At 49.8% G+C, this 23,720-nt stretch overlaps 1 protein-coding gene and 1 long non-coding RNA gene across 4 annotated transcripts in view; both read left to right on the top strand.

The window, feature by feature from the left end:
- Window positions 1-3,733, top strand: part of GTF2E1 (general transcription factor IIE subunit 1) — a 53,896-nt gene extending 50,163 nt beyond the window's left edge. For all 3 annotated transcript variants that reach the window (XM_087758105.1, XM_087758107.1, XM_087758106.1), the window contains one exon: window positions 1,976-3,733. In XM_087758105.1, coding sequence (XP_087614231.1) covers window positions 1,976-2,406 — 431 coding nt within the window. In that variant the 3' untranslated portion in view covers window positions 2,407-3,733. The remainder of the gene's footprint in view (window positions 1-1,975) is intronic.
- Window positions 3,734-9,399: 5,666 nt separating this feature from the next.
- LOC148055610 (uncharacterized) lies at window positions 9,400-23,065 on the top strand. Its single transcript, XR_015704863.1, has 4 exons — window positions 9,400-9,949; window positions 12,965-13,066; window positions 21,551-21,593; window positions 22,024-23,065. It is a non-coding gene; the product is annotated as an uncharacterized LOC148055610 (long non-coding RNA).
- The last annotated feature ends 655 nt before the right edge of the window (window positions 23,066-23,720 follow it).

Here is a 23,720-nt window from a genome sequence, read left to right as displayed (position 1 = left end):
GGACTGTTGACAGAAAAGATTCACTGCTTGGAACTGTCAGGAACAGTTCCTGCAAGCAAGAGACAGCCCCGCTCCTGCGCCACAAAGTCAGACTTTGTGGAGCTACCCCAGGCTGTGGTCGCTTCACAGCTCTCAATGTGATGAGCTACGATATTCTCTCACAGCGATGCTCTCCAATAGCCTCTTATGCTCCACAGTCCCAAGCAGCAAGCTGAGCACAAGGCTGCCAACAAAACGCCTTCATTCTTCCTTTTCTTTCAAGAATTTTGCCAGTGCATTAATAATAGTAGTTGCAGCCATCGCACATTACTACAACTTCATTTACAATAAAAACATGAGTCCAATGAAGTTAGGGGTGGGTCTTTTGGCCCTTTATTTTACCACAGAAAAGGAGTGAGCACAGACTCCCCTGGCTTTTAGTGCTAAATGCAGAACTTCTTTCCTTAGTTCACCTGTTTCTCAGCATTTTTTTTCATCTCAAGTTGAAAAAAGTAACCAGTGCATTTTTGACCAAGGGGGAAAGCTTGGGCGCCGATTGCCTGGATGTGGTGCTGAAACCATGAGGGTCCAGGTCTTGGAGAAGCAGGCAAGTGGCATTCATGTCTGAATGCAGAATGCCGTCACCTCAGCTCCAGCAATTGTTCATAGGCAGCATCTTTAGGTGCCAGAGAGAGAGTTTGCCATGGGGAGTCTGTCCTACTTTTTAGGCCTTGTTTTTACATAAGGTTCTCTGTATTTCATTTTTTTGTTCTGGGTTTTTTTCTTTTTTTTCCATACTGCCTGTAGGTTTATTGGTGCTGGGTGGACTCACGGTCCTCTCATCAAATGTAGGATTAGGAGAAGCTTTCTGCTGAATGCCACTTTTTTAACAGAATTTTACCTTTTGAATCCGTGAACTGCAGACACGCTGCCTACCCAAGCCATGTCAAACCCTCCCAGCTATTGTACAGCCAAGGTTACTGAAAGAGGAGCACAGGCCGTGTGTCTGTCGGCTGGGAAACTGCAGTCCCCTTCAAATAAGAGGTCCGGGTAGGGAGCCAGAGAGCCTGGCTGGGTTGTGTTTCAGCTTGGAGAGCAGGAGCTGTTTTAACACAGCCTTCCACGCTGCACTGCACAGCTTGGCTGCAGGCTGTAAGCTGCATCTGCTTCACGAGGTAGATCCTGCTCGCTACCACCGTGTTCCAGTAATGAGCTTTTCCCCTTCCTGGCTGGTAGGTGCACCTCTGAGCTTACCAGACACAGCTACTTTGAATGTTGTTTTATAACACATGGTTTCCGCATACTCCCTGTCTGCCTGGATTCATCTGCTTCTCTGTCTTAATCCTTATAGATGGGGAGCTCAACAGGGCAGGGCCTGGTTTTGGGTCTGTGTTTATGGCCTGTGCTGGCAACACCCCGCGGTCTTGGTCATGACGGCGAGTCCTCCAGGCAGTGGTCATACAACCTGGAAACAAAGGGACAAAAAGGAAACAGCCTGTGCTTGTTCACCTGTGAAACAGCACTGCGATACTTGCTGTATCTCTGACAAGTGTCATCATGAGGTGCACAGTCTGGGTATCTGGAAGCCCAGATTTAGGTCCCAAGGACTGCTTTCTGCTCCACAGTAAGGAAGCGCATCAGCCCAGCTGAGGGGCGCCTGAGTTGAACACCTCCGTGGAGGATCTTTTCCAGGTGCCTGCGCATCACGCGTTTGTTGTCTTCTCTTACGATGTGCTCCTGGCCGAGGCTCCCAGCTGGGAGCCACAGTGACTCCAGGCCTCGCAGCTCCTAGGAAATGTCAGTACTTGCTCTGCTGTTATGAGAAAAAAACATAACTATCTCTGCCTTTTAAGGGAGAGGAGGGGCTGACATAGAGAAAGGATGTGACTTGGCCAAGCGTGCTCAGTGGCAGTAACTAATATGGGTCCTGAAAGCCTTCAGGGCCGTCACCCAGATCTCTGTGAGGAAACGATCATTCCCTTGTGTCTCTTTGCAGGGGGCCGGGATCTGGATGCCTTCCAGGACCGTGAGGAGGGCCGGGCAGCTCTGGATGATAATGAGGAGGTGATGCGTGCCCTGCTTATCCACGAGAAGAAGACACCTTCTGCTTCAACAGTCACTGTTGGAGGTGCCGCTCCTCTCTCCGGTGCCAACGCTAGTGACTCCGAGAGCGAGACAAGCGAGTCGGAGGAGGAATCCCCTCCGCGCCCTCCCGCCACAGCCACCACAACATATGGGCTGGAGGATGAGGAGGAGGATGAAGAGTTTGAGGTGGTGGCAGAGGACCCCACCGTCACAGTGGCTGGGCGTCCGCACTCTTACAGCCAAGTGAGCCAGCGCCCTGAGCTGGTGGCCCAGATGACGCCGGAAGAAAAAGAGGTTTACATAGCCATGGGGCGACGCATGTTTGAGGATATGTTTGATTAACTGCTTCCTGCCGTGGCATTTTTTAAAAAGTGACTTTTTATTCCAGAGACTCCCTAGTAAAACAGAAGACTGAAGTGCATCTTTCCTCCCCTGTGCGCAGGGACACTGGGGCTCGGGACTGGTAATCTCAGGCATCTTGCCCACCAGAGAGGGGGAGCAGGAAGGCTGCATGTGCCAAAACAGGTAGGGGAGGACAAACCTCAGAAGTGAGGATGCTTGCAAGGTAAAAATCTGCTTCAGGGTGCCCTGCACAGGCACTACTTTAACCTTGTCCAGGGCCCCAGCAACTGCCTCCTCCCGATTGCTTTGGGTTGATTTTTGTTGCAGACCCCAGTGAAGTCCACATCCCTGCCCTCAGAGGACATAAGGGCTCTGTAGTCTGTTCAGAGCGCTCTGCAGAGGAGCGCGTCAGCAACGTTACAGCTGCCTGTGCTCAGTGAGGGGAAGCAGAGGGAAGCACTCGTCTGCTGGTGGCAAGCTTGGGCAGGGCTCGTAGCTGACCTCCGGCCAGCAGCCACTGGCCTCCGGAGTGGCTATTTCTAAGCGGGCCTGTAGGCAGCAACCTTTTCTTGCTCCCGTTTGCTCCTTACGAGGTCTCAACACCTCAAGGTCAGGTGTAACTCGAAACACGCAGAGTGAAAGCCTTGGCAAACGCACACAGTCACTCTTTGTCAGTGTAACGAAAGCCCTCGACGGATCTGAGCTGTCAGAGCGCTCTGACTTATCAGGATATACCTTCATTTTCCAGTATTGCTGCCTGTTGCTTCTGCCTAGCCCTGTCTGAACCACAGTGTTGCAGACAGTTCGTAGTGGGCAGGGCCGCAGTCAGGCAGCGCCAGAGAAATAGCATAGCTAGTTTTTATTTGCAGTCACACCAGGGCTGTATCATTTTAAGAGGAATTATGCAATTTTGAATTCTGCTTTGGCACACTCTTTTCCCATAGAAGAACATTTATCAGTGCCTACAGAGCAATATCATATTTTTGATGTTTTTCTCTTTCAATTGAAAATGTCGTTTTTTAAAATTGTTGTGTTTTCCTATCTAGTACTACAATAAAACAAAATGATAAAAGAATTTTGTGTTCCAGAGGGTAGGGGCAGTATTACGTGCTGTTCCATTTACAAGGGCAGCATGAATTTGCTGCTTACTGAGACTGTAAATCTGTTTTATACTAACTATGCTTTCTATGTTCTGCTAACCTTGTAATGCCTCCTTTGTGGTTTTATTTTCAGCTTCCTGATATTTTGAATCCCCTCTTTTTTTTTAAATAGTGTTTTAAATTTGCTTTTAAGTCATTTTGAAGAGGAATAAATAAATAGAAGCTTCTCCCCTTTGTCGTCTTCCAGTTTGTCGTGTGCCTAGTTGGGAATGTTGATTGCTTATCATTTTGATTTACTTGATTCAAGAAAAAAAAAAACAATTTGAGGCTCTCCTTTGAGGGAACGGCTATTTGAAATCCCACTGCACATCGTTTCTCCTCCCCAGAGCTTCCTTGAATGCCTCCTGGAATCTCCTGCACTTCCAGGTAGGATGTTTCATTACGCTGGTACTGTGGGAGGCCCTTTTTGATCAGCTCTTCTGTTCCTTTCCTCCTTCCTCGAGGGAAGCGTAGGCTGATGGCGGAGGTCTCACAGACATCGTATTGCTCGTTAAAATGGTACTCTTGTGTAGACACACCTCCAAGATCTGGTACCAAGCTTCTAGATATCAAGCGACAGAGCTGGTAAGTCAGATTCAGTGATCAGCTAACAGAAAAAAAGTGCTGTACCAATTCTGTCTAGATTGAATCTGGTTGAATTCAAGGTTAGCACTGGAGAAAAGCAGGTAGATTTACAAGGAGCCAAAGACAGAAACGGAGAACTAACCCTGACTAGAGTACAACTACTCATGCTCGTAACTCACCAGTAGTTTATAACTAAGCTTTTAGCCTGAAAAATCAAGCTGCAGGTTTATTAAAGCTTAAGTGAAGAAATACTGGGTTTTACTATAAGAGCACTGATATTGCATCTATATCCAGCATAATCATCTATAAAGTAGTGGTTTTACTTAAACATATTTAATTGTGGTTTGCACGGGGGTTGTCACCTTTGTCATTCAGCAAGGCCTGTCCTGCACATGAGGGAATCGGCGCGGTGGTTTGTAGGGCATGCCTCCGTCTCTCATCCACCGCACGCAGCCCTCAGGAGGACTGGCGAGGTCAAGATACAGGAGCAGATGCCGTCATTGTCTCCTGCCCTCACTAACAGCTTCTGGCTCTCAGAAAGGATGGCTGCTCTGCTCTGTTCCAGCCGGTTAGGGCTGTTGTCGAAGGACACCTGTACACGCTGCTGCTGCCCTGTCGTGACAAGCACTGCTTGAACGAACAGGAGCACGTACAATCGATAGCGCCTTTTTTTTCTTTTTGTCCTGCAATCGAAGCAGGGCTCTGCACACATGCCAGAAGAGGAAGACGGGCCGCTGCTGCAAGCAGAGCCAGCCGTCACCAGCAGGTTGGTGCTAATGCAAGGGATAAAGCCATCAATTCTGAGGAAGGCCCCAGCCATTTCCTCTGGCTGCCGGACCACATGTGCTGCATTAACGCTAACCTAATAACACCATGAGCGTGGTCGAGCGCTGAAGCCTTCCTGGGTGAATGCTCTGTCTAACCCCATTCAAACCAGTTTCTCTCTGCTTTCAGCCTAAAGTGCGCTTTGTCTGATGAGTGTGCTTGAGACCAGGGCACCGCAGCTCAGGCTGGAAAGAAAAACGCATTTCTCATGGTGCTCGTACTCCTCTCCCCAAAGGTCAGAGGTGCCGGGTGCCTGTCGCAGCCGTGCGAGAGCCGCCTCTGTCCCTGCTCCCATGGCAGGTCAGGGAAACCGCAGCACAGTGACATCCTCCATGGCCCAGCAGAGAGCAGGCCAGAGCAGATCGGTGAAGCTGCTGATGGAGGGGAAGATGGCTATCAACACTGGAAAACGGGAATCTTTTAATCTTTTCCACTAAGCTCCTGAAAATTGGCTTCCTCCATCAGGGAATCCCTGTCCATCCAACTCTTCTGTTCCTGTGTTGTTGCCTCCTTCAAACAGACTCAGATTAAACAGACAGTTGCTCTGTGAGGTTTGAGGGATTTGAAGACCCCCTGGAGGAAGGGCGGAAAACCAGCATCACCTCCTCCCTGACACATCTGAGGAGCCCTGCCTCGGTGACGCCTGCAGCGCCAGGGCACGCTGTGTGCTTGGGTCTCTGTCTCCCGCTGCGCCCCGTAGGAGGAGAGAGACAGTTGTCTCGGGAATCAAATGCATGACAAAACCTTCATGGCAATGGGAAGTTTAGGAGCAGGTGGAGGGACGTGAGGCCTGAAAGCAGTGGGGCAAGCCAGCGGGCTGTCCAGTATGCTCTTCGGGCTGGGTCGCGGAGGAGAGGTGGCAGCAGCCCCATTCCTCTGCCCTGGTATGCATCGGCATAATGAAGTGAGGCGGTGGGCTCGGTTCCTTGGAGGAGGGGGGTGTCACGCAGTGCTGCAAAAAATCGCTCTGGGCTGCTCCAGGACTGGTATTGCTCTATGCCTTTGGAAGCCCTGGGCAAGGTAACTGTGTCCCTGGCTGGTTCACAGGAGGCTTTGGAGTATTGATCTAATCACGGAGAGCCAAGGATCCCTAAGCATCACGATACACTCCAGTTTGAAGTGTATTGACCATGAGTCAACACAGCCTCTTCTCCAGGAGCGCGGGAGCTGAGGCTGAGGAGTAGCTTCTGTCTGCTGAGCTGCTTCCAGAATAATGATCAATATTTATAAAGTCCAAGGAGATCATCACTCAAACAGTCTTGACAGGAGGCGTAGCCAGATGCTTCAAGCTGTTTAAGATGTGATTGCACAGAGTCATGGAGAGGCTGCTGCCTAAAAGGAGCGGCAGCCCAAAGCGTGGGGAATGATGTCCGACTGCTGGTGCTCCTGGAAAGCTGCCTGCCTGCCTGCCTGCCTGCCTGCCTGCCTGCCTGCTCCCTCCCAGCAGAGAGCAGAGCACCGGCAGCGCCCGGCTGTCCGGGACTACAACCCCGTCACTCTCGATGGCAGAGCTATTTTCTCTCTCCTTCAAAGTTAGCCAGGGACATCTGGCCTTTTGCCTGTTTGGGATACCTAAACGAGCTGCCAGAAGGTGGTTTCTTATTTACCAGCATTAATTAGATTAAGAGAGAGAATGAACCTAATTTATATTTAAACAAAAATCAGATTTTGGAAGTGCCTGCTGTATCATTAAAAAACATATTAAGGACAGTGAGTATTTGTGCAACCGTCCTGGAAGCAGCAGACAGAGAGTCTCTGAACAAGATGCTTTAAATATAATAGGTATTTTTGCTCAAAATATGTTTCTGACCTAAATATAATTTAATTTACATCCCTTTGAACAGTTTGATGCTAATGAACCAGCCAGGGATGGCAGAGAGGAGGCTGAGCCAGCCGCATCGGAAGCGACTCGGCTCCACTGCAGTGCGTTAGCGACCCTGCCTGCGCTTCACCCCGGCTGCACGCAGCGACGAATGCGCAAATCCCGCCGAGAGCTGGCCACAGCAGCAGGAGGAAACCTCGGGCTCCTCAGCCGGAGAAACAGGCAAGGATCCAGCCTGAAAATTAAGGCCGATCAAATATTGTTCCACGAGCATTAATGTCTGTATACAAAAAAAAAGGTATGTCTGGCAAGGAGGAAAAAATCACATTTCATACAGATGTGATTAAAGCCCTGACATACTGCTTCTGCTTATTTTTCACCTGGACTCCATATTGCCAGCCTCTGCCATCCCATCACTTGCTGGAAGGAGGGTGAGCAGTGGTAATTTTGCAGTGAGCTAAAATTGTGCGTAGAGCTGAGAAGCCTGGCTCAGTTCCACCTGGTAAAGGGATCCTCCTATTCTTAAACACTTCTTTTTTTCTGCGCTTCTGACAATGGAAATCTGCCTGATCTAATGCCAAATTTGCCAGGCACTGGTAGAGTCCATGCTTTTCCTGTGTCCTCTTAACATACATTGAGGGGGAAGAAGGAGAGCAGTATGCCAAGCATTATTTAATGGTTGCTACCAGCTGACCGGGGTACGCTTAGGTTGCAGCACCTGAACCAGCCCTGTCCCATATGGGGGAATGATAGGTTGGGTCATTTTGGTCACATTATCCATACCTGCTCTTTGCAGAGGCGCTGGTTGTTCTCCCGACCAGTGCTGATAGGCTTTCATAAACTCAACCCCTCTGCAGTCACACACAGGTGTCCATTTAAAATGCAGTTTCAGTCCTTCTCCACCACCACCACCACCACAAGCAGCTCTGGCTTGTGCCACGTCCGCTCTCGGGGCACGTGGCACTGTCACGCTGAGGCCCGCCGCTGTACCGCGTCCCAGCAGAGAGGCCTAATGAAGGATGGGGTAGGTCTATGCCTTCTCCAGAGATGAGGCTTTGGCTGGGCTCGGGGGCAATGCCTACCAGGCCCCCTAATTTCCTACAGTGGAGAGGGCAGTGGCATCAGCCCCGGGCTGGTCACTCCCTTACATGCAATCTTCGCTGCTTGAACTGGGTGTGATTTGGTAGGACTGGATTTGATCTTTGTTTTATTTTTTTAACCCTTGTACTTTTTGACCCTTAGTAATATTTTAGAGTTGCTGCATTTCTCATGATGTTTCCCTGCTGCTTCTAACAAAAAAATTTCTTTTTTTTTGGAATGCAAATGAGGCTGTAAAATCTTTTTAAGGAGACATATCTGCTCTCCCTGCGCTGTCACCACAATTATTCTTCCTTTGCCATGCAATGCTTTCTTCCAAGTGCTTTCAACGTCTCTCAGCCCTTCTGGTGATGACAGGAGATGAAAACTATCCCCATTACAACGGGGAAGACTGGAGGGAAATGGGGTTAGGGGAAATATGGCCTTTAGAAAATGACACATCTTGAGAGAAAGTTCACCTTCGCACACTCTCCCAGGCCACATGGGTGCTATATCCAAGCAAAGAAAAATGCAATATGCTGAAGAGGGACTTGGCTCATGTTGCATTTATCCTGGTGTATTCCCTTGCCTCAGAGCCCATTAGGAAGGGTAATATTTTCCGAGTGTGCCAACCTCTTGGATGTTATACGAAGGCATCAGGAAGGTCGCAAGTTAGCAATACCAACTTCAGCAGGAGCTGCAGGTCCGTTTGACCGATCTGACTCCTACTTTCACCATGCTGGAAGGTTCGGTGCAAGAATACCTCGCAGCAAGGAGTTGCAAAAATGAGTTCGGTGTCACACTATAAAGTACCTCTTTCTTCCAGTGTTTCATCTGAGTGTGCTGGTATGTCTGTGTATGAGAAACAAGTACATAAAGTCATGTGGGGAGCTTCCGAGCCCTCCTGAAACATGTCTCCCTTTGGGAACGTTAACAGATAAAGAATTTTGTATGGTTTAGGCAGCAGCTGCTGCCAAGAGCAGCAAATAATAGTTTTTGTTATCTAGACAGTCACGTCATTGCAGCCTGTCTGAAGTCCAGAATAAAAGAGCTTATCTCCATAGGCAGCAGACGTGGATTCTTCCAGTTGGAGAGGTGTCGAAATGCCACATTTTCAGCCCTTTCAGTGTTGTTTTGCTTTTTTTTTAACTCTTTGCATTTTTTGCTCCTCATGCAGCAGGCACTAGCATCTTCGGTGCACCAGTGGAGCAGGTGCTCCCGTGAACTAAAGACTCTGGCTTGGCACCGTACTAATGAGCTCCTTGTGGGATTGCTAATTCACATGCTAATGGAGTCTGCCCCGGGAAAGGTGTGAGTGAAGCCATTAGAAATACCGAAAACAAGCCAAATGAATACCGTGTGTGGAAGCACATTTGTTCAGGTGGTCAAAACCAATGAACAGGAGATGAACGGCTCCCTGTTTGCAGAAAATGTCTAGCGCACTTCAAGTCCGCAGTGGACATAAAAACTGCTTCATGTCTATCTCAGTAATAAAAAGAGCATCAACACTGGAAATCCGTGTTGGAAGGGAAACAAATCTAGCATTACTAAGGTTTTATTTGTAATGTTTGTTGAGTAGAAAGGGGCAATGAAACAGGACCTTTCTCTGTCCCATAGGAAACTTGGGGATGTAACAACGAAGCAGAAATGGGAACTGCTCTGACCCCACGGCTGCCGATGGATTGCTCTGACTGGGAAATCCAGCATTTTTCAGTGCTAGAAGGAGCCAAATGTTCAGTGAGACCGGTGCAGTCTGTGCCATAGCAGCGACAGCCGCAGAAGCACGGAGAGCTGCCGTGACTCAGATGTTCGTGCTTGTTCTTTCTGTTTTTTACAGGACCCATGGCCATGCTGCAGGATTCACGGAGCATGTTAGCGGAAAGACCCATACGCAGAGCGCGGTCTGTTGGAGATGGTTACTTCTGTTCCTTCCTGGCCTGGCCACTTCGCCCTCCCTTCCCCCAACCCTCCCTTTGTATTTTGGAAAGGGAAAATACGAAAAATCAAATTTGCCTTTTAAACTGGGAGAACGAAACAGATGATACTCACGCGTATAGCTTAATGGCAAGGAATCAAGGAGAACAGATGGTTGCAGGTGAGTCTTGGTCTGGCTTGCTGGTAACTTTTCCTCACACCAAGGGCTGTAACTATACAAAAATCACAGAATGGCTGAGGTTGGAAGGGACCTCTGGAGGTCATCTGGTCCAACCCCCCTGCTAAAGTAGGGCCACCTCAAGCAGGCTGCATCCAGGACCATGTCCAGATGGCTTTTGAATATCTCCAGTGGTGGAAATGCCACAGCTTCTCTGGGCAACGTGTGCCAGTGCTCAGTCACCCTCACAGTAAAAAAGCATTTCCTGATGTTCAGGTCTCTTGTGTTGCCGTGTGTGCCCATTGCCTCTTGTCCTGTCACTGGAGAAGAGCCTGGGTCCATCCTCTTTACACCCTCCCTTCAGGTATTGATATACATTAATGAGATCCCCCCTGAGCCTTCTCTGCTCCAGGCTGAACAGCCCCAGCTCTTTCAGCCTCTCCTTGTAGGAGAGATGCTCCAGTCCCTTCATCATCTTTGTGGCCCTCCCTTCATTGAACTCTCTCCAGTATGTTCATCTCTCTCTTGTACTGGGAAGCCCAGAACTGGACACAGGACTCCAAGTGTGGCCTCACCAGTGCTGAATAAAGGGGAAGGATCACTTCCCTCAGCCTGCTGGCCATACTTTACCTAATGCAGCCCAGGATACCAGGTGCCTTCCTTGCAGCAAGGGCACACTGATGGCTCATGTTCAACTTGGTGTCAACCAGGATCCCTCAGACCCTTTTCTGCCGAGCTGCTTTCCAGCTGGGTGGCCCCAGTACTGGCGTATGGGATTGTTCATCCCCAGGTGCAGGACTTTGCACTTCCCCTTCTCAAACTTGATGAGGTCCCTGTCAGCCCATTTCTCCAGCTTGTTGAGGTCCCTCTGGATGGCAGCACAACCCTCTGGCGTATCAGCCACTCCTCCCAGTTTGGTGTCATCAGCAAACTTGCTGAGGGTATGCTCTGCCCTGTCGCCCAGATCATTAATGAAGATGTTGAATAGGTTTGCACGCAGCATTGGCCCCTGGGGTACACCGCTGGTTACTGACCTCATACTAGACTTCGTGCCACTGATCACCACCTTCTGGGCCCAGCCCTTCAGCCACTTTTCAATTTACCTCACTGTCTGCTCATCCAGCCTGTACTTCATCCGCTTCTCTATGAGGATCTTATGGGAGACAGTGTCAAAGCCCTTCCTGAAGTCCAGGTAAATATCCACTGCTGTCCCCTCATCTGAGGGGACATCTGATGCCTGAGGGATGGGATGCCATCCAGAGGGACCTGGACAAGCTTGAGGAGCAGGCCTGTTGAACCTCATGAGGTTCAACAAGGCCAAGTGCAAGGTTCTGCACATGGGTCGGGTATCAATACACACTGGGGGATGAAGAGATTGAGTGCAGCCCTGAGGAGAAGCACTTGGGGGTACTGGTAGATGAAAAGCTGATCATGAGCCAGCAATGTGCTCTCGCAGCCCAGAAAGCCAGCCGTATCCTGGGCTGCATCAAAAGCAGCGTGGCCAGCAGGGCGAGGGAGGGGATTCTGCCCCTCTGCTCTGCTCTGGTGAGACCCCCAGAGCCCTGCGTCCAGCTCTGGGGTCCTCAGCATGGGAAGGACATGGAGCTGTTGGAGAGGGTCCAGAGGAGGCCACAAAAATGATCCGAGGGCTGGAACACCTCTGCTATGAGGAAAGGCTGAAAGAGCTGGGGTTGTTCAGCCTGGAGAAAAGGCTGCGGGGAGACCTTATTGCAGCCTTTCAGTACTTAAAGGGGGCCTACAAGAAAGATGGGGATAGTCTTTTTAGCAAGGCCTGCTCTGACAGGACAAGGGGTAATGGTTTTAAACTAAAGGAGGGTAGATTCACGAGGAAAAAATTTTTCACGATGAGGGTGGTGAAACACTGGAAGGGGTTGCCCAGAGAGGTGGTAGATGCCCCATCCTTGGAAACATTCAAGGCCAGGCTGGATGGGGCTCTGAGCAACCTGATCTGGTTGAAGATGTCCCTGCCCATGCAGGGGGGATGGACTAGATGGCCTTTAAAGGTCCCTTCCATCCCAAAGCATTCTATGATTCTATGATCTACCAGGCCAGTCACTTCTTCACAGAAGGTTAAGTTGGTCCAGCATGGCTTCCCCTTGGTGAATCCATGCTGGCTACTCCTGATGATACAGATGTCTGCTCAGAGGTCGGGACGCTTGGAGCAAGGGTTTTGCTCCCAGCTCTGACCCCTTGCTGCCTGGTGGTGTGACCTGTGAAGTTTCCCTCTCTGTGATGAGTGGAACATCTTACTCTGGTGCAGGCACAGGAGAGTGAGAGCTGCATTGCTGGAGCTGGGGGGGTCTCCCCCCTTCAACCCCTCCTGAGGGGACAGGGCAGGGGGGGTCCCATGCGCATTCCGAGGCACTGCACGACTGCCAGGTAAAAACTGCCCATGGAAGTGGAGAGGAAAGTGGAGAAGTATCAGGAGAGCAATAAACAGGGCACTTATCTCCTCCTTAATCACAGCCCAGCCTTCAGGAAGTCTGCAGGGAGAGCTAATGGATTAAATACAGGTATTAAATGAAATCTTGGAAACGTTTCCTTCACCTGGCAGGACTGAGAAGCTGATGATATGAGGGAGCGCTCCCAGTGCATCTGGGCTGTAAGAGGCGGCCAAAGGAGCGAGGCCCAGAGTCACTCGTAGTGGGCTGTAGGATTTAATAACCTGGGTTTGCTCTGTTGGTGCCAAGACCAATCCTGAAATTCCCTGAGTATGTCCTTCAGCAATTCCAGATGGACTCGACAGGGTGCTCCTTCTCATGTTGCTTTTATCCTGCGGAGGAGGTCAGTCTGTGTTTTATTTTGCTACGGGTACTTGCTGCAGTGCTTGGCCACCTCCAGGGCTGGCCCCACGCATGAGGCACATGAGCAAAAAAACGCAGCTCTTTTGCAGCCAAAGACTACAGCAGCACCCTAAGAGATGCCTTGATCAGTTACTGATACCAACTGCACAAAATCATACAGGGCTGTCCTTAAAATGCTTGTTTGTGTCGCTAGGTGCCCTTTACTCAGAAGGAAGGCTCCAAAATCTGTGTCCAAAGATGAAGTGATCTCTGTCCTGGTGCCGTGAGTGGATGGGAGCTCACCAGGAAGGTTTCAGTGAGTAAAAGCACAGATCACAGCTAGGAAGTGGAGGTGGAACAATGTATTGTTAATCATACACCTTAGCGCAATGGGCTTAAATGCTGGCTACATTCCCAGGCCGTAGGATCTCACCTTTGGTGGTGCCTTCACCAAGGATGCAGTAAGCTTTCCTCCTCTTTCCTCTCCTGGGAACTCCTCCTCCTTAAAAACATAAGGAAAAGCAGTGCTTTTCATCATTTCAGGGGTTTATCCAGAATGTGTGAACTAGCCCTGCCCCTCAGGTGCCTGTAGTGCGGCTGGGTACGAGGGGTTATCTGCTTTCTCTTGTACTAAGTGGACGGGATGGTTGGAGCCCCTTTATGGCCAGGTGGCTTGCAAGTGTTCATGGAGAGGGTAGCTCTGCCCATGGCTGAAAGTAACACTGTGAACTCATCTCCAAAAACCAAGCTTCAAGGGCTGTGGGCAAAGCTAACCTGTCTGTTGGGAAAAAGCAACTCACGTTAATAAATGGTATTGTAATTCAAAGTATTTTCTAGATATAAGGCTAAATTAATGTAATACACTTCTTAGGGACAAATCAACAGCAATCAGGCTAATCAAATTGATGTTTAAAATAATCCGACACAAGTAGAAAATCCTATTTTGCTAAGTAATGATGCCAGTCATTTTATTCAGTCACTTTCGGAGCATAAAGAGAATCCTTCATCTTTGAAGTCAGTGACATTATTAGTTTCTCCAGCTCCAGCTCCCTTTCCTAGCACACTTCCCCTGGCTTTCAGAGGGTCACTGGCTACGACGTCTGTCTCCCACAATCCTCATGCCATCACCGCCTAAATAAAACCTCAGCAGAAGTCATGCTTCATTAATACACACCATTAACACCTTCTGGTAGTGTGACACAAGCATTAGGTGCCGAATTGTCATTAGAGGTTGTTTGGGCATCACTGGGAATACAGATCCGCCCACCCCCCCCTACATTTCAGACAAAACCACATTGCGCTCGCTGCTGCCGCTGTTTTGGCAGTGGGGAAAGGCCAGGTCGATGAGGTGTAGCCAAGCACAGGTCAAGATCAGGTCCGCAAGGAGCTGCGCTGGGCAGTTGTGGGACCACGGAGGACAGCGACAGCACAGCAAAGCTGACCCTGCCGGTGGGACCTAATGTCAGAATTCAAGCAACAGTAATTAAAACAAAGCAGCAGGGTACTGTTTGGATAATAAACCCATCTTAAAAGAGCGTCTGCTCTCAGACCCCTGAGCTAACTCAGCCCACTGGTCCCACTGACAAGGCTGGATCAGCACCGTGCCTGCTCAAGAGGCAGCCCCAGGTGAAAATGGGGTGGAAGGAGATAGGCATGGAAGTTAAGAACTAACAGCTAATTCATTCATCAGATACATGCAGGCGTTGCCATGTCCTCATTAGGTTGTAACACACACAGACCCACCATTGTACTCGCTATGCAATTTTAGGTCCTTGGCTTCTTTTGAATTCAAGTAACTTTTAACTCACTACTAATTTGCCTCCTTCCGTCATTTTATTTCTGAAATTAAGAATCATCATTTCCTTCTGTTTGTGCTCTGAGAAGCAGTTATGCCTTTGTACAGCTATGATAGTCAGCATGTGCAAAGGTATATAATTGAGATGCTTAGTGTCATTTTCTTCCTCACCCAGGCTACCGTTCGGGCTTTTTTAACCATCTCACAGTTTTGTGGGTGGGTGATCTACCTGCCTTGACTTCTTAAACCTTCTTCTTCCTGCCCAGGAGTCTCCAGACTCCAAAAATGTTTTTGACCCACTACTTTTGCTCTGTACTGTTTTCATCCCCAGAGCCCCAGCAGGGAATTGGCCCTTTCCTTTGGTCCTTGGCTGTGCCACCACCTCCGCTGCCCTGGTGTCAGGGAGAAGTCCACGGACAGAAAGCTTCTTCAGAAACTCTCCATTGACCTGGGTTGCTCTTCCCCAGCTCTGGAGAGAAATGACAATGAAGTTGCTCATCTGTTATGTGATCTGCCATCTGGAGAGACTATCCCACACACAGAAGGGAGTTAGCATGACCTGAGGGATTCAAGCACATCTCAACAGTTTGAATATGTGTATTAACTTTCAAAGAGTATTAGGTACAGAAAATATTACCATGCCATTCCAGCACTGGATGCACTGAAGATGTAAATTTAAGGATGTAGCCGATGCAACTACATGACCTATGGCTTCCCAGGGACATCAGGTCTCCTCTCTCTTTCCTCAGTCTGGACACTGGAAGACGGATATGTGCAATCAACTCTTTGGTCTCCAAGATCCTGAAGATCATCCAAAGGCTGGGCTACTCAGGTGAACAGAAAAACGTCGATAACATGGAACATAACAGAGAGCAAAGAGCAAAGGTACCACAGGAGCTCTGCAGAGGGGGAGCGTGGACCTGAGAATAATTCTTCCCTATTCCTCTTATAGAATCATAGAATTGTTAAGGTTGAAAAAGACCCTTAAGACCATCGAGTCCAACCATTAACCCAGCACTGCCAAGTCCACCACTAAACCATGTCCTCAACTACCACGTCTACCCATCTTTTAAATACCCCCAGGGATGGGGACTCAACCACTTCCCTGGGCAGCCTGTGCCAGGGCCTGACAGCCCTTTCAGTGAAGAAGTTTTTGCTAACATCCAACCTAAACCTGCCCTGGTGCAGCTTGAGGCCATTTCCACTCATCCTATCGCTTGTTACTTGGGAGAAGAGACTGACCCCCACCTGGCTAAAGCCTCCTTTCAGGGAGTTGTACAGAGCAATAAGGTCTCCCCTCAGCCTCCTCTTCTCCAGGCTAAACAACCCCAGCTCCCTCAGCTGCTCCTCCTAAGACTTGTGCTCTAGACCCTTCACCAACTTCGTTACCCTCCTCTGGACACGCTCCAGCACCTCGATGTCCTTCTTGTAGTGAGGGGCCCAAAACTGAACACAGTACTCGAGGTGCAGCCTCACCAGTGCCGAGTACAGGGGCACTATCACCTCCCTGGTCCTGCTGGCCACACTATTCCTGATACAAGCCAGGATGCCATTGGCCCTCTTGGCCACCTGAGCACACTGCTGGCTCACCTTCAGCCGGCTGTCAACCAACACCCCCGGGTCCTTTTCAGCCAGGCAGCTCTCCAGCCACTCCTCCCCCAGCCTGTAGCGTTGCATGGGGTGGTTGTGACCCCAGTGCAGGACCCAGCACTGAGCCTTGTTGAATCTCATGCAGTTGGCCCTGGCCCAATGATCCAGCCTGGCCAGGTCCCTCTGCAGGGCCTTCCTACTCTCCAGCAGATCGACACTTCCACCCAACTTGGTGTCATCTGCAAATTTACTGAGGGTGCACTCGATCCCCTCATCCAGATCATCAATGAAGCTATTGAACAGGACTGGCCCCAGCACTGAGCCGTGGGGAACACCACTCGTGGTGGGCCGCCAACTGGATTTGACACCATTCACCACCACTCTCTGCGCTTGTTCCCACTGGCTCCTGCACTCCCCAGCTCCCTGTTAGCACAGACCTGTCCCAGTGCCATCACACAGCCCTGCTCCCAGGGCACGAGGCAGTGTGGCACAGGGATACATGGGATGCTCTGGACTAGCAGGAGTGCCATGAAACCAGATGCCTTTGGAGTCCATCTGGCTTTACACAGTGAATTGTTTCACAAATCATCCTCATGTGCATCCTGCGCAGAGCTCGCTGGCCCCATGGTTTAATCGCTGTGGCTCCATACTGTGCAAAAGCTGCCAAAGAGCTTCTGGACTGCAACTGGTAATAGCAGCGATAGCTGGGCTTGCAGAGTAGTACATCCAAACCATGACACCACCATGGACTTGAAATGATACCACAAGAGCGAGCTCCCATGCCTCCATCTGCAGCACAGCAAACCCACAGCCTGGACAAACAACCTGTGAGAAGCTGGGATTTTATTATATTTTCAAGTATGTGTTTCTCCACAACAGTGTCCGGCAACCTGCTGTCCCACTCGGGTGACAGGCACCATGGCACACTCGGTCACCCATCAGGGTGGCACTATCAGCGGGGGAGAGGACTGCTGCAGGCTGCTCCACAGGGACGGCGATGCTGTGAGCTCAGGGGAGGAGTGGGTCCTTAGGGAAGAATGGGAAATCATCGCTCAAAGGTGTTGCGTGAGCCCTGGAGCTGCGCGACCAAGCAAGCCAAACACCCTCCTTGTATTACAGACTTGCTTCTTCGTGCAGCCACCAAGAAGTCTCAGCTGTGATTTTTTTTCCAGCCTATGCTGGTGGCAGACACCTGTGGGGGGACTTTGAACTGAAGGGTTAGCTGCACTGGTCCAAAGCCCCGCTGTAAATGAGGCTGATGTCTGTACCTGCCCTTCGTTCCTACAGCAGCCCTGCCCCCTCTCCCCCTTCTCCTCTCTAATAAAGGCATCCTGGCAAGCATCGCGTTTTTCACGAAGGCTCATAGCCAGTTGCCCTGGCTTTGGCTTTGCGCAGGCCTGGAAAAGAAAAGGCGGCCTCTTCCTCTGCCCCCATTAATTCCCCCGTTAATCAGATCACAATGAAAGGGAAGCGACAGCAAAATCTAATTGTCCTCCGAGCACAGCAAGGTGGAGAAGGATGCTGGCGAGAAGTCCTGCCCATGAGACGGCTTCCGTATTCCCCCGTATTTTACTTTGGGGCCGGGGGTCTCGGCGTTAGCGTCCTCTCTCCAGGTCCCTTCTCACGCTGAACGGGAGTGAACCGCTGAAGTTTGCCATGCTGCATCTTCCCCACATCAGGAGAACGAGAAAATCGAGGCGTCCTCACTCTGTACTGGATGTCGGGGTGGGGGATGGGGATTAATTAGGCAATCGTTGCACAGAGCTCTGAAATATAAAGTGCTTCCTCACCGTGGCTGTCAGGCAGCCCCTGTAACTTGACAGAGCACCGTTGGATCCCATCCTGTCTCCGGCGAGTGGGAGTCGGGGGAGAGGAGGGATGGGGAGCAAGAGATCTGTGTAAGGAGTATTTCCCGCAGAGAGACGAGCTCGTGAACAAAGAGAGCAGGGGCAGCAGCCAGCGTCGCCGCAGCCGATGCAGGTTGTGAAATGGCTCTGGAGCTCGGTTTAAAAGCACTAGGGGCTCAGGCACACAAACAAACCGCCTTGGGTAGGAAGGCACCTCGCATGAGCCAAGCACCGACACCTCTGTGTAACTGTGCTCTCGCCCCCGGGCAAACCCACGGTAACATGGATTACGGTACAATTTTTCCACCAGGGCTTGCAGCTTTGCTGGGATACCTGCTTTCCTACACAGGGTAGTAGGAGGCAGATGGACAGCTACTCTGCTCGGCTGATGCACGGTAACGTGTTTGCTCTCTCGCTTTTCCTTGAGCTTTTCCCTGACGATGGTGTTGGCTCTTTTCTTTCTCTTAACTTCTTTGCATTCCACTAAAGCTTTCCCCAGTTTCTAATCCTTCAGGAAACAGTCACTAACAATTGGGAAATTACATTGAAGCAATGTTGTGCTGGGGAGCTACTAGCTGGTATGGTGGGAAAGCTCAAGAAAGGTGTTGAGCTGGAGTCAAGGGACACTGGGACTTCATTTCCACTTTGATCTCAGGTGAATTTATTCTCAGAGACTCTGACACGTGTGAGCTCATGTACGATAAGGAGATCAGCTGCATGGAGGTGGAGGACACTGCACAGCTCTCCTTGCCCAGATGGCTGGAACAAGATGGGGGAGGAGAGTGGGGCAACCTTGAGCCTCTCTGCAGGAGGTGAGACGAGGGGCTCGGCTCTGTATTCAGCAATGATCCACTGGAAATGAAGCAAACACAGCTGGGGAAGAGGCTTGGCAGAGGGACTCCTGGTCAACATACTGGAAAACCCGCATGGATAGATGGGACCAACCCACCTTGCTATGAGCCACGAAGGAAGGGAGGATAAGCAGGGGTGGTCTGCCATAATGCTGTCAGCCTGTCACTGAGATACCAAAGCCTCCTTCCACTCAGTGTTGGCCTGACTGTCATCCAGCACCTGGTGCCATGGCTGTAGGTGCTGGCTTTCCCATCTGGCCTTGCAGGGAGAAGTGCTCTCCAGTGCTCTCTTGCTCCTCCAGTGCTTCTGCAGCCTTCGCTCTTCTCTGGACGTGGTGTGTAGGGGTCCCCAGCTGGCTGCTGCAAGGGGCTCACGTCGTCCTCCTGCAACCAGGTGAGAGAGGGATAAAGCAATGCTCTGGTTTGGGTAGCTCCACATGGGGCCACAGCTGCCAGACACAGTCCAGCCAGAGAGAGGTTTCAAGGAGAAAGCAGGGGCTACCAGTCCATCCTCAGCTCTCTGGGAGATGCCAGAGGAAGGGTAGTGACTGCTTATAACAGGAGAAGCTTACCTGGCACAGGAGGGAGGCTTGAAAACACGCCAGCACTGAGAAAATGCTGAGGTGGCTCTGCAGGGAAGGATGTGTTGCTGTGCCTGGATGCCTGCTGTACAGCCTCCTGAAGAAAAGGCCTGGAGCTAGAAGGAGCCTGGGGCCTGGCTGTAACACCCCCAAGCAGCACCTGTGGCTAACAGCTCCTAGAGTTTTGATCCACAAACTTGCTACTGCAATCCTGAGCTCCATTCCCCATCTTTCACCTGCTCCCAACCCCCTTGCATAACCAGGCATTCATTCCCCTCTTGCTGGTTGCCCAGCATCTGTTTCCTTATGTCTTCTCGAGTTCATCCCATCATCTTGCTCAGTCTGCCTGTGCTTTTCCAGTCCTAGCCTTCCTCCAGCGACGCCTCACCTCTCGCTGCGGTGGCAGGGAGTGGAAAGCTGCAGCCTCGATTCCCGTGATGAATTGGAAGCAACCGAAAGGCAGTGCCACTCTATTTGCTGCCGTCACCAGGCTTGTCACTAAAAGGGGTCTGCTGTTGATTTATAGGTAACCTGAATTTAGATAGTCACATGCACAATCTGCAGCACCTGCGGGAACCTCTCACTAGCCCTTCAGCTGCTGGCGGACACTAGAGACCATTAGCTGCATGAGGTGGTAGCTACAATTGCAAGCACGTACATTTTCATGGTTTGGGTTGTTCTGTGCTCTCTGCCCTGAAATTCCCAAGCTGGTCTTCAGTTCCTCTTCCCCATCAAGACTGAAAGGTCTTGTGGTAAATATTCGTCTTTCTTCACTTTAAAATGTCTGGAATAGAAAGTGTACATGCTTTTGACTTTCCCTCCAGGTGTCTTGCGATTTAATTAATCCCAAGTCACATTTTAATATCTTCCGAGACAGAGGCATGATACTAAGCCACTTGCATAGGAAAAGGCATATGAAGATAATTGCTTCTGCATCTCCTTTAATATGGGAAGCATGTCTATTGGATGGAGAGTCACTTCCGTGTGTATTTCTGATGAATTACTGTTTTCATTTAAATCCTATAAAATAATGATGTAAGTTGATAGGCTTTTGAGACTTTTGGCCCCTGAATTATTGCTGGATCAGATATTTGCTGCTGGCCAGTGTTCAGCCTACTGCAGGTTGCCTGGCTCTGCAACGTCAGGCTGAGATGGACTGGTAAAGATCTCCCATGTGAAAAGTGGCCCTCACCTGCCTGGATTAGGCTGTACTTCTGACCAAAAGTGGTGGGAAATGCTTTGCAGGAACGTGGCCATTCTGAAATCCTGGCAGAAGTAGATAGGAGCAAGGATGTACCTGGTCCATCAAGTGACTCCATCTGCCATGGGACTGAGCCCCGGTTCCCAGCCCTGTGTCTCCTCAGCAGCCATGTGCTCGTGGCCTCCAGGTCCCCTGCTCCTTGCCAGCCCCTCGGGAGTAATTTTTCCTGGTTTGGAGCTGAATATTCATCTTCCAGCCAGCTCTACTAACTGTTTAATACCCAACCTGTGTCTAAATCAGATTCCAAGTTCAAACACAGTCCTCACCAAGGACACAGCTGCTGAACAGGCAGAATAAGAAAGAGATGCAAACCAGAATGGCAGGCAGACACACTCTGACTTTGACACCTGAGATGTTTATAACCCAGACTATTTACAGTGAGATGTCAAACATCATCTGAAGATGAACAAATAGTCTTGCAACTAAACAAGCAGGAGAAATAACAGCAGCTGAAAACATGCATGAGATGCCTCTGAGCCTGGTCACTTGAAGGATGGCTTAGAAAGGGTGACATCAGTGTGACAAACCCAGTCCCTTCACTTCCCGTGTAGTAAGGAACTGCAATATCAGACAACCTAAAAAATGCAACCTGATTTCTTTTCTGGTGCACATAAGACGAAATCCCATTGCTTGTCCTCCACCTGACCTGCAGGATGTCCTGGTCTGTCACTGCTTCTGATGGGTTTTTCTTATAAGTAAGCTTTGTAGATAACTTGCCACACAGAAGTCCCTGCTGGGAAAAGCTGGATATTGACAGCAATCACCGCAACCTTGAAAGCTTAAGGAGTAGCTCCTTCTGTATATCCTACACGAAGAGAATATCTTTGAGTAGACCAAACTGAAAATACCATGTCTTGTTTTGTTTGTGCTCACAGTGTGTGAACGGCAAATCCCAGGAAAAACACTCTCAAGCTGAAGGTGAGGCTGTAAGTATGTGTGCCTGTGTTTGTGCGCATACACATTTATATAGAGAGGCTATTAAATGACTTGTACCACAAAGAAATGCATGGCTTGCCTCTAACATGGTCTCCTCTGCATGAGAGGAGAGGTGTGGAATACAGCACCCTGACGTGAGGTTGTCTTAGCTCACGTATTTATGTACAACTAAGTTAACTCAAGGCTTACCTGATTTTAAACCTTGTACAAAGCTGTCAGGTGCAATACTACGGCTTTGTAACTGTGACTTGATAGCACTGGAATCTATGTGCCATCTTGAGTCTAAGTAATTTTACTGGGATTTGATGCTAAAATGTACAGTGTTGCTAGTACTTGCTGGTGGAAGGGGTAAATCTATTCTGCATTGAAATATGCACATTTTAATTTCTTGTCCTCATTGCTTGATTAACAGGTGACCTCGGAAGGTGGTCAGAGCATTTCTGTTTGGTGCAGCTCTCTGCCTGCAAAGCCTGAAGGTGGGGAGTAGAAGTGAGCCTGCGATCATGCTGTGGCAATGTAGCACAAACTCACAGCCTGGGTACCACATCAGCAGCAGGAGGCAAGTGTGTCCAATTCCTTTATGTGATTTCCATGCTCATCAGATAGTGGAAACTGGAATAAATAGAATTAATGAGCTCTTGGGACTGTTGTAGACAGTGTCAGTAGATGTCCTTATGCAGAAGCTGCACTTTCCCATTCTAAGTGCTCTTAAAGGAGTCACCAAGTGTGCAAAGAAGGGAAATCCTGCTGGTATCCCACACTTTCTCCAACCATCTCCTATATCAAATGCTTAAAATGAATGAAGGATGAGACTGGAAGCAAAGGTAGGAAGAAAAGTTCAGCTCTGCCACTGGAGAGAGGATGCTCTGGAAATGGATGCACTGCTGAGCCTGGTGCTGCCCCAGGAAGGCTGAACAAAATCCAGAAGTAATCATAAAGGGTCGCAGAAGTCTGGCAATTACCTGGCAAGGAGCAAGGTGCAGAGCAGGACCCTGTAATAGCTGGGTATGCCCATATCTTGGAACAAGGGCTGCCTTCCTCCCAGTTATATCATCCTCAAAGGGATATATTAGCACTATAGGGTGACAAAACCCACAAGACTACTGTCACTTCAGTGTCTTGTATCCCTGATTCTCATGCAGGGACCTGCCCAGTCCGTTTGCAGCCTCCAAAACCAGGGCATTTTAGGGGAGTGGAGTGGTATGTGCTGAGGTCACCCCCGCATCCTTGCTGAGGAGCAGTGATGGAGCTGGGAGGACCCAGACCTGGGTGCTCAGCAGCACTGCCAGAGTTACACAGGGACAAGACAGGCAACGGTCCCTCTATGAGGAGAGACTAAATAGATTACAACTGTTGCCCAGAAAACAAGATGATGAAGCCCCCAGAGGAAGCATTATTCACTGCTTATGTGATTTCACTGGATACCTCTAGTTCTTAGGTTACTGGGCAGCATCTTTGAGACCACCAGGAAGGGCTTTTTCCACAACACACCCCATGCACTGTGGAACTAATAACCGTGGGATGTTGTGAGGGCAGAAACCATAAACATGTTCAAAGAGACTTGAAAAAAAAAAGCAGCAAGTGAAGTCTGGTGTCAGAGAAGATGTAATTTCTGATAAAGCAACTGGCTATTTAGGAATGTCTCCTTCCCCCCAGCCCTGGTTTTTCGCTCCCTCGTAAGCTTCTTCCACTGATTAGACCAGCAGCTGGGCCCAGTGGTCTCTTGCTCTCACACAATATTTTTTAATTTTTTAAGTTTAAAATGAGGAGATACAAGGCTCCATCCTTTCCAGTCTTGTCTTCCTGGGAGCTAGTAAGATCCTCGGCGAGGTAGCTTTGAGCACTGGACTGCTCCTGGGACCATGGACCATGATGTACAACAAGGTCTGTTTTTTCCCAGTGTGAAGGTGGGTATTTTTCCCTGCCAGTTAATGAGCATTTGTAACTCTGACACCACTGTGCCCCTCTCCTCAAGAGCCAAGATGTGGGTCTCATCCTACAAATTCCAACCCTGATTCTGGAAGGACCTGCTACTGAGATGACAGCTATTTACTTATTTCACTTAAAGATCCAGTCTTCACAGCGAAAGAAGGAGCTGGGAAAAAAAAA

Source organism: Nipponia nippon, unplaced genomic scaffold (genome assembly GCF_047370975.1).
Source record: "Nipponia nippon isolate SJK-2023a ecotype South Korea unplaced genomic scaffold, ASM4737097v1 scaffold_2, whole genome shotgun sequence".
Classification (NCBI taxonomy): domain Eukaryota; kingdom Metazoa; phylum Chordata; class Aves; order Pelecaniformes; family Threskiornithidae; genus Nipponia; species Nipponia nippon.
The sequence above is the reverse complement of the archived record's forward strand: the minus strand, read 5'-3'. Positions and strand labels throughout refer to the sequence as shown.